Here is a 12,744-nt window from a genome sequence, read left to right as displayed (position 1 = left end):
CTTTCTCAACTTATTTTGTGCCTTTTAATACTGTTTTTTGTATAGCCCGTGACATGGCGGTCAGTTCTATTTTGTAGCATTAGTAGCATTAATTTAAATGACTTGGTTGTGATTTTTAATTCAATATTTTGTTGTTGACAGCCCATTTGGGGGATACACAGTATCATAATAACGCCACACAGGTAAGTACCCAGAAAATGTCCTGTTTGCTTTAATATCTCTTCTGAATGTAACGTTTGAGGATAAGTGACTACAATACATGGTTATACAGATGCATTCAATAAAGTTATATGTCATATCATTTGCCACAACATTGAATAGGGTATTTATGTAGCGTTATGTATTAAATCAATAAAATGTAAACTCATGCAGGAAAATCGAACATTTCATTTGATCTTTTTCAGTGTTCTTCAGTGATCATCACCATCAGATTTACATTGATCACATCTGGATGCGGAAAAACGCAGGTAGTAAAATCAAATGACACACTTTGGAGACACAATAAATGTTTTATTGTTCACTTCAATAACTTTATACATAGCCTACCATTAATGTCTATAGTTTTTCATAGTAGAAAAATATTTTGGATTTGAGGAGTACTACAGTTATTCACTTCCAGAGATGTTGAAATGATGAATATATGATGGTCCAGTGCACTGATGTGACCTAATAGGATCAGTTGTGGAAAGAGGTTTCACTATACTGGTTATAACTTCCATAATTCTCTCAAAGCACACACACAGAAACATGATACACTTACATAATAAGACCAACAAAGTACCGGTACATATCACTCAAGTGAAGAAGGTTAAATGTGGAGAAACGTGTTGGAATACAAAATATATTTATAAATGACCATCATAATATACAAGAGAGGAATTTTGAGATGAGGAAACGGTCTGTATTTGGAACATCCGGAGATGTTTTAAACCTACAAAAATATTATGAATGGTGAAGGGAAACAGTATCTTGTGTTAAAACAGCTCTTTGGCTTTGTGCTACTACTAAATGTAGTGGGGTCAGCAGAATAATCGCATGGACGAAGGGTGATTGATACACAAGTATTGTATGGGGGGGTGAAGAGGTGCCCACCGAGGGACGCTTAGACGCCCAGCTGCTTGTTCAGCCGACAGAGGGCGTCACTGATGATGTCCAGCTCGTGCCGCAGCTCCTCCACCACACTGTTGATGCTGGAAGTGTCTTTGAGAACGTCCACGCTCTGGGTGTAGGGGTTGTACCGCACTGTGAAGGGACGCTTGATGGTCTTGGCAAACTCCCTGAAAGGAGCTCAGAGTCATCACGAGACCCGACGCCAGGTTAATCCCATCTCAATGTCAGGCCAAGGGACTCACCTCATCTTGACTTTGGCCTCCTCGAAGCTGTCGGACACAAAGTAGACATCCTGGAAGGTTGTGATGATGCATTCTTGTTTGGATGTTACTTTGGGGTCAAAGGGCATTATCCTTGCATTCCCAGAGAGCGCATGCTGCAAGAGAGGGCCACCGGTGAGGAAAACAGTTGAAGGGGGTTTAATAATAAATTCAGATGAACCCGCGGCTTCGTGGGGGGTCTGTTGTTACCTTAAGCTCGCTGATGGACGACAGCAGCCCCGCTCCGTAAGCTCGCAGCTGCCCTTCTTGTTTGCATAAACCAAACTCCACCGTGAAGAAATAGCACTGCAAGGGACAAATTCCCACTTTACTTTTTTTGGTTAAAGTAGCCCTGAATGCTGCAGGACCAGTCACTCACTGTAGCCAGTTTCTGCACCGAGTCATCTGACGCTCCCAGTGAAGCCAGACCGATTTCCTGGGAGAACTGGGCGAAGCTGGGCTCGGCCAGCAGGGGGACGTGTCCCAGCAGCTCGTGGCACGTGTCCCTTGGTAGTGAGGGGAAGCAGAATGTTAGAGCCAATAGAGCCTCGACGTTCCCTCAGATGTTCGTGGTGCGTGTGTTACTCACGGCTCTGGGGTGTACAAGGGTTCGGAGCTGTGCCGTACGTACTGGGTGCAGTGGAAAACCCGGAAAGCTAAACCAGCCAGGAAATCGCGTGGGGACAGATAACCCGCCACGGGCCTGATGGTGAATCCAGTGCGTTCTGGGAAGATGCAAAGATATTTCCCGCTGTTGTTTTTTTTCTTCATTTTTGGATCTTTTTTCAATGAAAGCAAACCTACCCCTGAGGAAGCGGGACACGTCCTCCAGCTGAGGGATGTTGTCCTCCCGAAAGTCGCAATATTTGGACAGCAGCGGAAGGTTCTTCAGGTATTCCCGGCAGGCGTAGGTGGGGTACAGCTTGTTAAGCTCCCTGTAGACAACTCCCCACGTCTTCACCTCCTCCTCTGTGAACTCGATCCGAGGAATGGGATCCCCACTGCCATGGGAAAATTGCCTCAGCGTCAAATGGAAAATGAGCACGCTTCCAAAACAGCCGCGAAGCGTTCCCGAAGGAAAACTCACTGTTTGTGGGACATGGCCAGGTCGGCAAAATACTTTCGCCTCTTTCGGTAGACGTTGTCCTTGAAACCTGGATGATCCGCGTCCAGCTCGGAGCCGTACATCAGGACACGGTTGGCACAGTTGTCCAAGTCTGAAATCCTCTTCGGGAACCAGGGTGCGCCACCCATGTCTGAGAGGAGAGAGGGCGGATTCCTTAGTGTCCCGATGCCTCCGAAGGGGGCCCGCTGAGGGGTGTAACTCACCTTCTTTGTGGAGACAAGAGTTATCCAGAGGCTCCATGTCCAGCACGCTCACGTTCTTCTGGAGCAGCTGGATGATTTCATTCAGCTGCTCGTGGTTGCTGTCGCAGTCCACAAAGATTTCAAACTCAGAGTTGCGTCTTTTGGATTTTCTGGACTCTATGTGCACGAGGTTGACATGGTTTTCCTGGAGGAGACACCGAGAATTAGCCGTCCGGATACAGTCGGAGTGAAGGGGCTTAATGGTGCGCAAGCAAATTAAGTGATTATGTTGCATTTTAATCACAGTTTTGAAAAAGTAAATAAATTAAAAAGTGTCAGTAATGTGTTCATAATGAGGCTTAAGTGTGTTACCTGGAAAAGCTTGAGTGCCTTCACCAACCCCCCCACTTCATTCTTGAGGGAAAAGATGATTGTTGCTCGTGCTTTCTCTGACGTGTTCTTCTCGCCGTTTTCTTCGATTTTTTTGAAGGTTGACCTGTTTAACTGCAAGCACAAATCACAAATCACAGACTTTTATGGTTTTCCCACTTCAGAAAATCTGAACAGTTTTATTGTGGAAGTAAAATATTTATGGAATTATTTATGGAAGAACGCGTGCGCCAGCCCGTTCTTTGTCATTCCTGCTCTGCCTTTAAAATCCTGGACATGTTAGTGAATCATAAATCGAAAGAGGCGTGAGTTGCTATAAAGTCCTGCTGGGGGGTCAGATTAAATCCAGCGGGAGGCCGCCGGCTCCGTTCCAGCGCGGTGGCTGCGCGCTCGCTGTGACGCATGACGGCTCACTGCAGACGCAGGGGAAAATGCACACAAGTAATCCCACATTAGGAGCCGACGCTCACAATAAACGACACTTTGGGTTCCAGCTCATGCAAAGACTTCACGCACGAATCTCACGCTCCCTTCTCGCGCCGCCGTTACTTTCAGGGTTTCGTTTTACGCAGGCAGTTTAGAACAATTCGTTAATTTGACGAGAGTTACCGCGTTTCTCCCGCCGATCATCGCGTACACGGCGCGACAGAGCACTTTTCTGTGGATCCGCGCGGGTAGAACCGAGGAATGCATCCGTGCACGGAGGACGGAGGACGGTGGCCGGGGTCAACTCTTCAGGCGTCTCGGTTTAATGGAGATGGACTCGTGTCCAAGGATCGCCTTCTAATCTGATTTAAACCGTGAGCGAGGATATTATTAGCTCCCCGCGGGTGTGAGCACGTTACCGGCAGCGTTTAATCAGGCAGGTTTTATGGTTCATTAAAAGGTTCTTCATCCCATTTCCACATTTCGGATCTGCGTTTATGGCTCTGAGGAAAGTTTACGCGCATCTCTCTGTTGGCAAAGAGTTTTACCTAAAAATGTGCAGCCTGTAAATGAAGATTCTAAAAAAATCTGCTTTTAAAATGAAGTTTAATGGAGCCTTAACGACTTTTAATTTTTAATTTTAAATGTCCCTTTAGTTATCTTAATTGTTTGACTTAAAGAAACAGCTTAAATTAATCTTCTAGCCTGCACTTTTACCACCGGGACAAAACACAAGCTGTCTTAAACTGTGCAGTGCATTTAGAAAAGACCACCCCTCCCCTTTATTCCTTTTTTCTTTTATTTTTAATTGTAGAAGTTCTTACCTCATTGTTGAGCAGTTTCTCATCGAAGCCAATGTTCATGGAGTCAAAGGACCTTCCTCTGCGCGGCCCATCGTTTTTGTTGGAGTACATGTTCAAGTGTCGCCGGCTGTGTTTCCGTCTTTCTGAGCTTTTCCGTCTGTAGATTATCTGTCTGCCCTGCTGCTATTTAACAGCAGGGAGAGACAGGAGGGGGCAATAAGCTGAAGCTCAGCAGCAAATGGAAGAACAGGAGCGCTGCTCACGTCAGCGGGCTTGGGTTGGGGGGGGGGGGGGTGTAGAGTAGTACCTTTTATTTTAGCTGAAGGACTGAACAAGCTCTCACAAGACCAAGCACTAATTGCAGATTTTCTGCTTCCAAATACAAGTGAATAACAAATGCTCCAGATAAACGTTAAGTCCCGCCACGCTGTTGCGAGATCTGTCCATAAAAAAGTCACAAAATTACTGAAAATGAGAACAAGAACGGCACAAATCCAGTCAGCAACATCTAGTTCAGGGGAGCGCTCAGCAGTTTAATCCCAGTAAGAGCTTTACCACATATTTCCCAGGAAAATGTCACCTTTGTATGTCAACAGCAGCACTTTCGGACCATTTTAGATGCAGTGTTCACTGTTAAAAGCATTTAGACAAACTCAGTAATTAAAGTGATGGTCGTCTCCAGTGAACCTCAAGGTTGACACGAGCGGCTAATTCTGTTTTGTTGACGCCGTTAAGCGGAGGTCAACGTTTAAGAGGATTCACGCAGCCCACCAGAGTGCGTTGTACAGTCATCCAGCCTGCCCCCTTCCACAATCCATGCATCTGCACTGTAAGCACCTCTGGGCTCTCGTGCACATAGCAAAAATAATCTGCATGTTTTCCCGTCTTTAACACCATGAGCCTTTTAATAAGATCAAGGCAATCAGTAGAAAAGGCTCGGTGGGGCCTCTGTAGGCAAACCGTGGTGGCTAAGGCGGCTGTGAAGGTACCAGCTCATTACTTATGGAGATAACGCCGCTGCGGTCACCCGAGAAGGTGAAACCTCTCCCGATTCACCATTCATGTGGCCGACGCACATGCTGCTGCGCTCAGGTGGTCCTGGCCCCTGTCACCCGTGACGCTTTACACAACAGCCCAGGCGGTGGAGGGGACTTCCTCCTCTGATCTGGCCGCCGTCCTGTCAGTACAGCCGCAGCGTGTCGAGACACATGAGCAACGCCGGGATATCGCGCAGCTCATTTTTATTTATGATTCCTGCAGCAGACAAACAGCAGCTATAACAGGGGTCTTATTAAAGACATCTGCAGGCACCATTATTGCTACTGACAACTGCGTTTTTAGACGTCAGTTTGTGGAATACAGGCTGTAATTAGCTTATAACTTAAAACGGCCGGGGCGGATGACAGATAATTATCATCACGACAGTGTCAAGAACACCCGACTCTGTTTCAGAAGTCTTTCATGCTGCAGTTGCTCTGGTCACGTCTTTGATGTTGCAGGACGAACCACCTCCCGTCACTCCCAATTCTTTTAACGCCAGCCGTTAGGTTCAAAGTTGGATCCGTTTCCACGGCAACTGTAACATAAAGCATGTTTGCGTCGACTTTGATTGGCAACTCGGTGCATCAAGCCAGCGGGTGCTTTGATTGAGTCCAGCCAAGGAGCCCAAATAAGCAGGGTGTGTACCCCGTGAATGGTAATCTCCGGATAATTAGATAAAAGAACATGACAAGACAAATTAGCCATCACTAAGGGCAGTTTTTAAACAAGGAGATTGAGCGGCGCACCTTAGTTTCTACTGGATTCTTTCCCATTAACAATTCATGGTGATTTTCTGCTTCGATGCCTCTATAGACTCACATCTTCATCCACTTCTGCAGAGTGTGTGGGGTCAGCACCACAGCCAGTCTGTCCCAGTTCTGTTCACTTCAATCAGAGGGATTTAATCACTGTCTGAGCAGCACGCTGCAATATATCTCTTAGGCTAATCTGAAGCATGGCACTAAGAAGCTGCCCACATGAGCTTTGTCTGGCAATGGGCACTAAGAAGATACTAAAACACTGTAGCACGATGATACGCAGGAGGCTTTTTTGTGGGTAAAAGAGGCTTAAAGGGCCACGACGTCAAGCTAAGTGAAATGATAGATGATGACAGTGGGAAAAGGCTTTGTTTCCATTTAAAATCTCCTTAGTTTGTTTTGTGGGAATTAAGAAATGAAATATTTGGAAGATAAAAAGAAAAAAAAGGACTTGAAAAGTTCTGTTTTGGCATACAAGTGCTGTGAAAATTGAACATATTATAGAATTTTATTCTGTTTGTACCAAAACTGCAGGTCTAAAAGTACATTTCCCATTTCAGAACAGCCCATTGTGGACACGTTTTGGTCCCATTTCCTGTTTACCTTTTCCACTCCTGATTTAAATGCAGCTGATATTTGAATTTCCGTGGATTTCAGGGACTTTAAACCGAACTTCATCAATAGAATTCCAGTCTTTCTCCTCCCCCCGAGCCGTGTTTGAACAACTAACTAACCGGAGCGGTGATTGGTCCTGCTTACGTGCCCTTCCTGTGCAGGACTCGTCTCTTTAATTAGCTCCAGCTCTTTTGTTGGCGAACAAACAGCAGCATCTGCCCTTGGTGACAGGCGTCAGTGTGCACAAGGACGCCACACAACTGCAGCCGTAAACATCTGCTGAACCAGATTCGGTCGTGTGACAAATTTGAGTGTGCTCTGATTAAAAAATGAGGTTAAGCTGTTGCATAATATTTTAAATGTACAGTAATAAGAGTAATTGATTCCTGAAATTTAGGATGATTATTTAACGAGGAGTAATTTTTGGAACACAGTAACGGCTTCTTCTTCCTTCTTTTTTTAAATGCTTCATTTTGTTGATTAGTTGAATCATTAAGAGGCAGCATTTCCCTTCACTGTTGACTGAAAGCTCCGCTGACCCTTGACCCTTCGAAGCGACCGTGTTACTGTGCCGCAAACAGAGACGCCAGCGTCATTTTGTCGCCGGCAGGCGACGTCAACGTCTGATACCTGGGGAGGACGAAGGGGAAAGTTTTATTGAGATTCTGTTGACAAAAGATAGAAAGGCGGGCAGGTCAGGAAATGAGCTGAAGGGGGCTGTGATTAGCATTGTGCGTCCTTATTAGTGCGGCCAGGTGGCTGTGAGGAGACACAGCCGAAGGAGAGCGTACGTGAGGGGGCACACATTCTTCCTCCTCATTATCCGCAGCACGTACACGACAATGGCCGGCGTGAATGTTGTTGATCTGGGAAAGACCCGTTAGCATCCCTGGACACGGCCCGAGCGGAGCTGAAAGGAACACGTGACGTCAAGAAGACGGAAAAATGCTTTGTGTCGCGTGCCGGGCTTGAAAGGCGAGAGACAAAACCAAAGCCCGTTTGATCCCAGTCCGTAACAATTAAAGCCTCTGGCACCTTCATCTCAGGAGTGGTGTCATCCTCCGTTTCCTGGTTATGTAAAAGCACGTCCAAAATAGAACGCGTCTCACTGTGAGGCAAAACACGAGGCCGTCAAAAGAGCAGCGGGTTGTGTGGGCAGAGATGAGCTGGAGAGGAAGTTAACTGACATCCATCATCAGCGTCACGGGAAGACGGGCGGATGGACCGCGATGTTTGTCGGGGAACGTCTGGGCTTCAACCTGATCTTTGTGACGTGACACGTCTGCGGGCGAGGCCTGAAGCGCGGAGCGCCGGGTGGAGCGCAGGTCCCCAGCCCGGGGCCGCCCGGAAAGGCCAAGCGTGATCATGCCTCCATCGTTCTTAAGATTTCCAGCAAAAAGACGACGTGACGGGCACGTCAAGGCAACTCTGCGCATCGGAGTGGAGGCCGCGCTCCGAATGTGCCGGATCAGAAAGACATTTCTCCCCAAGGGGTGTACCCTGCCTCTCGTCCACGCTCACATCTCAGGATTTCCATTAGAAAGAGTGTTCTACATATCAATCCAGGCTTTAATTAAAAAGCTGCTATATTCACCAAGCTCGCCGGAGGTCGTTCAGCTCTCCTCCGAGTGGGTGAAATGGTGCATTTGGAAACCAAATGAGTTCATTGTTGCCAGGCTGGAGCCTTTCATCTAGTTTTATTGTCTTTACGGAGTGACTGTCACCCTCTGGTAAACACTTGATGCTGTCATCAGCATTAGCACCATTACTCATATGCTTGGGAAGGTGGCTCATTTCAGTCGGTACCGGTTCACCGTGTCAGACTTTTGTATTTTATCATACACCAAAGGACAAATGAGGTTTATTATTTAATAAAGTCAAACGCTTTGTTACTCTGTCGCCACCTTCATCAACCCAACGTTGCAGGAAATCAAGTGGAAAAACAAAACACTCGGGCCAAAAAAGGAGTTTTAATAAAAAAATCATCCGACACAAACATGCTATTTATAAAGACGTCAAACAGAGACACAACTGTTGTCGGGTTCAGTCCCCTTTTGATTGTGTGACACCCTCATTGTCTTTCCAGTGGAAATCCAAACAGCTGGATTTGAAGCAGGACCTCAGGGATGGAAACAGACGTGGCGTCTATAAAAAGGATCGTCTGGTCAAAGTCTGGACGGGCGCTGAACCCTGATCCCGCCCGCGCCTCAGGCAGGAACCTGCTTCCTCACCTCGTCTGCCAACTGGGGATCAGCTTCAGACAACACGCGCTGCAGGTGCTCAAACTGTTCCAGGGGTGGAAAGGTGCGTGGAGACAGGTTTATTTTCCAAAAAGAAGTGGCAATGGCTTAAAAAAAGGTCTTAAAATAAGTCTCAAAGGCATCAGAAGCAGAACTCCAGGATGTGACTCAAGCTTTCATCGAGCATGAACCTTAAAAGCACTTACTGAAGTCTGAAAGTTGGGAGTTAAACTCCGAGCAGCTGCCACACACGTCCTCTCTGTAAGGTAGCCTTCCCTCACCAGATCTGCCACCGTCTCCTACAGGAATAAACGAGATATTAGACACTTTATAAAAATACATAGAAGGTAAAGTTAGCACTGTTTAGCTTCACCTTCTGAATCTGAACGCAGATGTCAGCCAGAAGCTCTGCTGCCGCCTCTGCCAGAGCCTCGAGCTGCTCGTCTTTTTTCTCTTCCTCGCCGCTCTGACTCGCACGCGTGGCGTCGCTGTCGTGCTGCAGCACCCGCAGGACGGTTCCAATAAGCGGAACACCTTCAAGTAAAGATCAAAGCTCACATTGATGAGGGTCGGTCGAGAAATTCAGCTCATTTTGCTCCTTTAACATGTCAGAGGACAATAAAAAGTGGCGGCGATCGGCAACAGAGCTGAAATCAGACTTACTTGTGTCGGCTTTGCTGCGCCACTGGTCCTGACATCTGTGCAGAGCCTGCAGGACAGAAAAGGCCTGAAGCAGAGTGCTCCTCTGTTCCTGCAGAACGACCGAAAGGTCTTCTGCTTGGCAGAGGTCCTTGCACACAACTTCACCAACAAACTCCCCTACTGCTTGGCCGGGCCCGTCCGGGGCGGCTGGGGGAAACAAATCATCTCTTCAGCTTTAAAGTGACTCGCAGCTTCATGTACCAGCAGGTAAATTCAACAGATTACTGTATTTACCGAATGTCTGAATGCCCTCATCTATGGTTGTGAGAAGCTGAAGGGCGTGAAGGTAAACCTCCAGGCCATTCGGACTTTCAGATCTGCAAAAGTAGTTTAACACTGTTGAATGCTGACCGGGCATTTTTCTATACTGCAGATACAGGCCTCTGTTTTATCCCGTTGGCACAATTGTATCTAACTTTAGCATAAAGGACATTTGGATTCTTGAATATGGGAACAAAACATCTATTTCTTCAGACATGAGATATGTTGGATTATTTCCCTTTCAGGCTCCCACCTGAGCTGCTTGGCTGCTTCAAGAAGACATGAAGCTACGTCCAGGTCACCCTCCGCCTGTTTTGGCTGAGCTGTGATCCAAGACTTCATGATGTCTTCATCAAGGTCAAACAGAGTTTCCACCAGTTCTCCAACCTTTTCCAGCAGGTCAGCTGCAAAACGGGTCAGTTATTACCGACAGGAAACTGACCTAATGAGACGGTATTCTCTGAAGCGTCGAGAGACAATCAGTTTAACAGGATCAAAGCCAAAAAAAAATAAATCTAAATTTAACAAATAAACTGAAAACAGAAGTGAGCTAGAATGCAGTACTATTGGTAGAACTGCTCATGATGAAGCAGAGGTTGGAGCGAACAGATGTTTGCTGTCGTATCCGCTGAAGCCACAGGGAGCAGACGTCTTTCTGGGAAAGGCAAGTCAGCAGCAGCCTGCAAGTATCACAAAAGAGGGATGAACACTTGGCTTCTTCACTCCGTTTCAGTCTTTGGAAAGTGCAAATGTCACCTGCTCGTTTCCAGCAGGGTTGGAGGATCTGCGTCTCCAAGAAGCAGCAACAGCACCTCCCTGTGGACGCGGGGAGGAACTGCATTTACAGATTCACCATCACACCGTGGCTGGTGGACATACTATGTGCACTCACCCCAAGTTTTCATTTTGGCTGAGAGTCGCACAAGTGTCAGGAAAACAGGCGATGTTTCCGAGGATTCCCACACAAATCTCCTACAGGAATGGAAAAAAAAAACAACATCTAAAATCCCAAACCCACAAATTTCTCAACACAAATATTATATTCTCCTGTTGTCACAGAGAAACTCACTGTGAGACGTGGACAACGTGATCTAGAAATCACCCCGACAAGGATATCTGTAGCTTTAAACGCCTGCAGAAGACCAGCAACATCCTGTAAAACAGTGCATATCAAACATTAGCAAGCACGAGAAGCTAAAAGGTAACTTCCCCAATCTCAGCGTTAAATTATGACCAGCTCTCTTGCGAAATGTCTTTAATTTAATCCAATCAAAATTCATTCAGTTTATTAAATGCACTGTGTGTTCCCTCACTTCTGTAAAACAGATTACAATACTTTACCTTGTCCATCGCCATATCCCAGACTTTACACAGATCCTCCTCATCTCCATCAGGGAGCTCCATTTGCCCCTCAGAGTCCCCCTCTGCGTGCTCCGTCACCATCTATAATCCACAACCATTTGAAGACATCGTTGCCATTTAAGAAACAAACCTTGGCTAATGATGACAATGGAAAGCCTACGTTGATGAGGCGAGTCAGTGTGCTGAAGAGCCAGTGTTTGCTGTAAACGGTATCTCCAATAGCGTCCGAATCTCCATCTTCACCTCCACCAGCTGTGTCTGGAGGCGGTGATGGGTTCCGGTCCAAGTCCGGAGACTGACCTCCACTTGATGATGGAGATCTCTCATCTCCCACGCCATCAGCTTTACAATCTAGAGGGCAATTGGATATTTACGTCTCAATTGGATCACTATAAAATGAATCAGTGGGTGAATGTCTAAGATGTCAGAGCATCAATAAAGTTCATCTCTAGAAATGTAAGTCCCTCAAGTAGCAAAACAATCGTCTTTGTAACTACATTAAACGGTAAAATAAAACTAAAGAAGTGGCCTGGATCGAAGCACCATGAAGTTTGTGAAGTGACACCGACAGACTTAAAGATAACACAGATATATTGTAATTCTACTGCTTAGTTATAACATCCCAATAGCTAATTGCATCAACTTATTAACATTATAGCGTTGGGTTCGTGCGAGCACAGTTCATCCCCGCTGCTTCCTTACATTTAAACTCACCCATAGTGACCAGGTCCTACAGTCCTAACATTCTGAATGTTAAATTAATACAGTTTGTCTGCTTTTCTTTAGCAAATGTTCAAACGGCGTCGGTTGAATTACCGGAGAATACTGGACGCGCATGCGCAAACCACGCTGCCTTCTTATTCTTCTAACATTGGTAAGTACAGAGGTGCGACACTGCCACCTGCTGTCAATATTAAGAACAACATTCAAGCAGTGCGCGTCAACGAGGGAGAGTAATTACGTTAATGTTTTGCTGTTATTTTTTCTTTCTTTCTTTCTTTCTTTCTTTCTTTCTTTCTTTCTTTCTTCTTTCTTTCTTTCTTTCTTTCTTTCTTTCTTTCTTTCTTTTTAAAAACCCTCTGATTCAATTAAACTAAATTATGTAGATTCAGGCAGTCTCCAATCCTTTCACTGAAATAATAGTACTGAATTTGTTATTAAACATACATTCATCACAAATGTTCCCACTTCTGGTTTCTATTTTGAGCTCAGCCTGTTAAAGATTTCTAAACTGAGATTGTATCCAACAAATGCACAAGTAAGGTCAGAATAAAATCATATGCAATATATCTCATAGTACAAATTCATTTTAATAACTATGTGACAAAGACAGAGAATCCTCATATTTTTCACAATTGAGAATTCTCTTTTCTTGTGAAAATACGAAATCTATCTGCTAATTCCTGAGCGAAATCCCTGATTTGCTAAGCTTGCTTGGTATCTTGTAGTAAAATAACCATATCTCACT

The 12,744-nt window shown here is 45.7% G+C and overlaps 2 protein-coding genes across 4 annotated transcripts; both read right to left on the bottom strand.

Annotated features, from left to right (window-relative positions):
* Positions 1 to 489: 489 nt before the first annotated feature.
* tph1a (tryptophan hydroxylase 1 (tryptophan 5-monooxygenase) a) lies at positions 490 to 4,478 on the bottom strand. Its single transcript, XM_057050975.1, has 10 exons — positions 4,319 to 4,478; positions 3,051 to 3,182; positions 2,700 to 2,883; positions 2,458 to 2,626; positions 2,175 to 2,371; positions 1,960 to 2,095; positions 1,750 to 1,876; positions 1,581 to 1,676; positions 1,353 to 1,486; positions 490 to 1,277 (listed from the first exon to the last, which is right to left on the bottom strand). Exons 1-10 carry the CDS (start codon positions 4,406 to 4,408, stop codon positions 1,103 to 1,105), a joined length of 1,440 nt encoding a protein of 479 aa, XP_056906955.1. The 5' UTR covers positions 4,409 to 4,478; the 3' UTR covers positions 490 to 1,102.
* A 4,184-nt stretch (positions 4,479 to 8,662) lies between these two features.
* Positions 8,663 to 12,143, bottom strand: saal1 (serum amyloid A-like 1). Of its 3 annotated transcripts, none has more exons than XM_057051871.1 (13): positions 11,991 to 12,143; positions 11,437 to 11,627; positions 11,256 to 11,357; positions 10,984 to 11,067; positions 10,807 to 10,886; positions 10,671 to 10,730; positions 10,479 to 10,594; positions 10,168 to 10,318; positions 9,888 to 9,970; positions 9,615 to 9,800; positions 9,325 to 9,485; positions 9,158 to 9,250; positions 8,663 to 8,996 (listed from the first exon to the last, which is right to left on the bottom strand). In XM_057051871.1, the coding sequence occupies exons 1-13, from the start codon at positions 11,992 to 11,994 to the stop codon at positions 8,919 to 8,921; spliced, it is 1,389 nt and encodes a 462-aa protein (XP_056907851.1). In that variant the 5' UTR covers positions 11,995 to 12,143; the 3' UTR covers positions 8,663 to 8,918. The 3 variants fall into 3 exon arrangements, with proteins under 3 accessions (XP_056907851.1, XP_056907849.1, XP_056907852.1); XM_057051869.1 differs by having other exon boundaries at positions 11,979 to 12,127; XM_057051872.1 differs by lacking the exon at positions 8,663 to 8,996 and adding an exon at positions 9,017 to 9,058 and having other exon boundaries at positions 11,979 to 12,128.
* Positions 12,144 to 12,744: the final 601 nt, after the last annotated feature.

This window comes from Takifugu flavidus, chromosome 13 (assembly GCF_003711565.1).
Source record: "Takifugu flavidus isolate HTHZ2018 chromosome 13, ASM371156v2, whole genome shotgun sequence".
In the NCBI taxonomy this organism is placed as follows: domain Eukaryota; kingdom Metazoa; phylum Chordata; class Actinopteri; order Tetraodontiformes; family Tetraodontidae; genus Takifugu; species Takifugu flavidus.
This window is presented reverse-complemented; position numbering and strand designations above follow the sequence as displayed.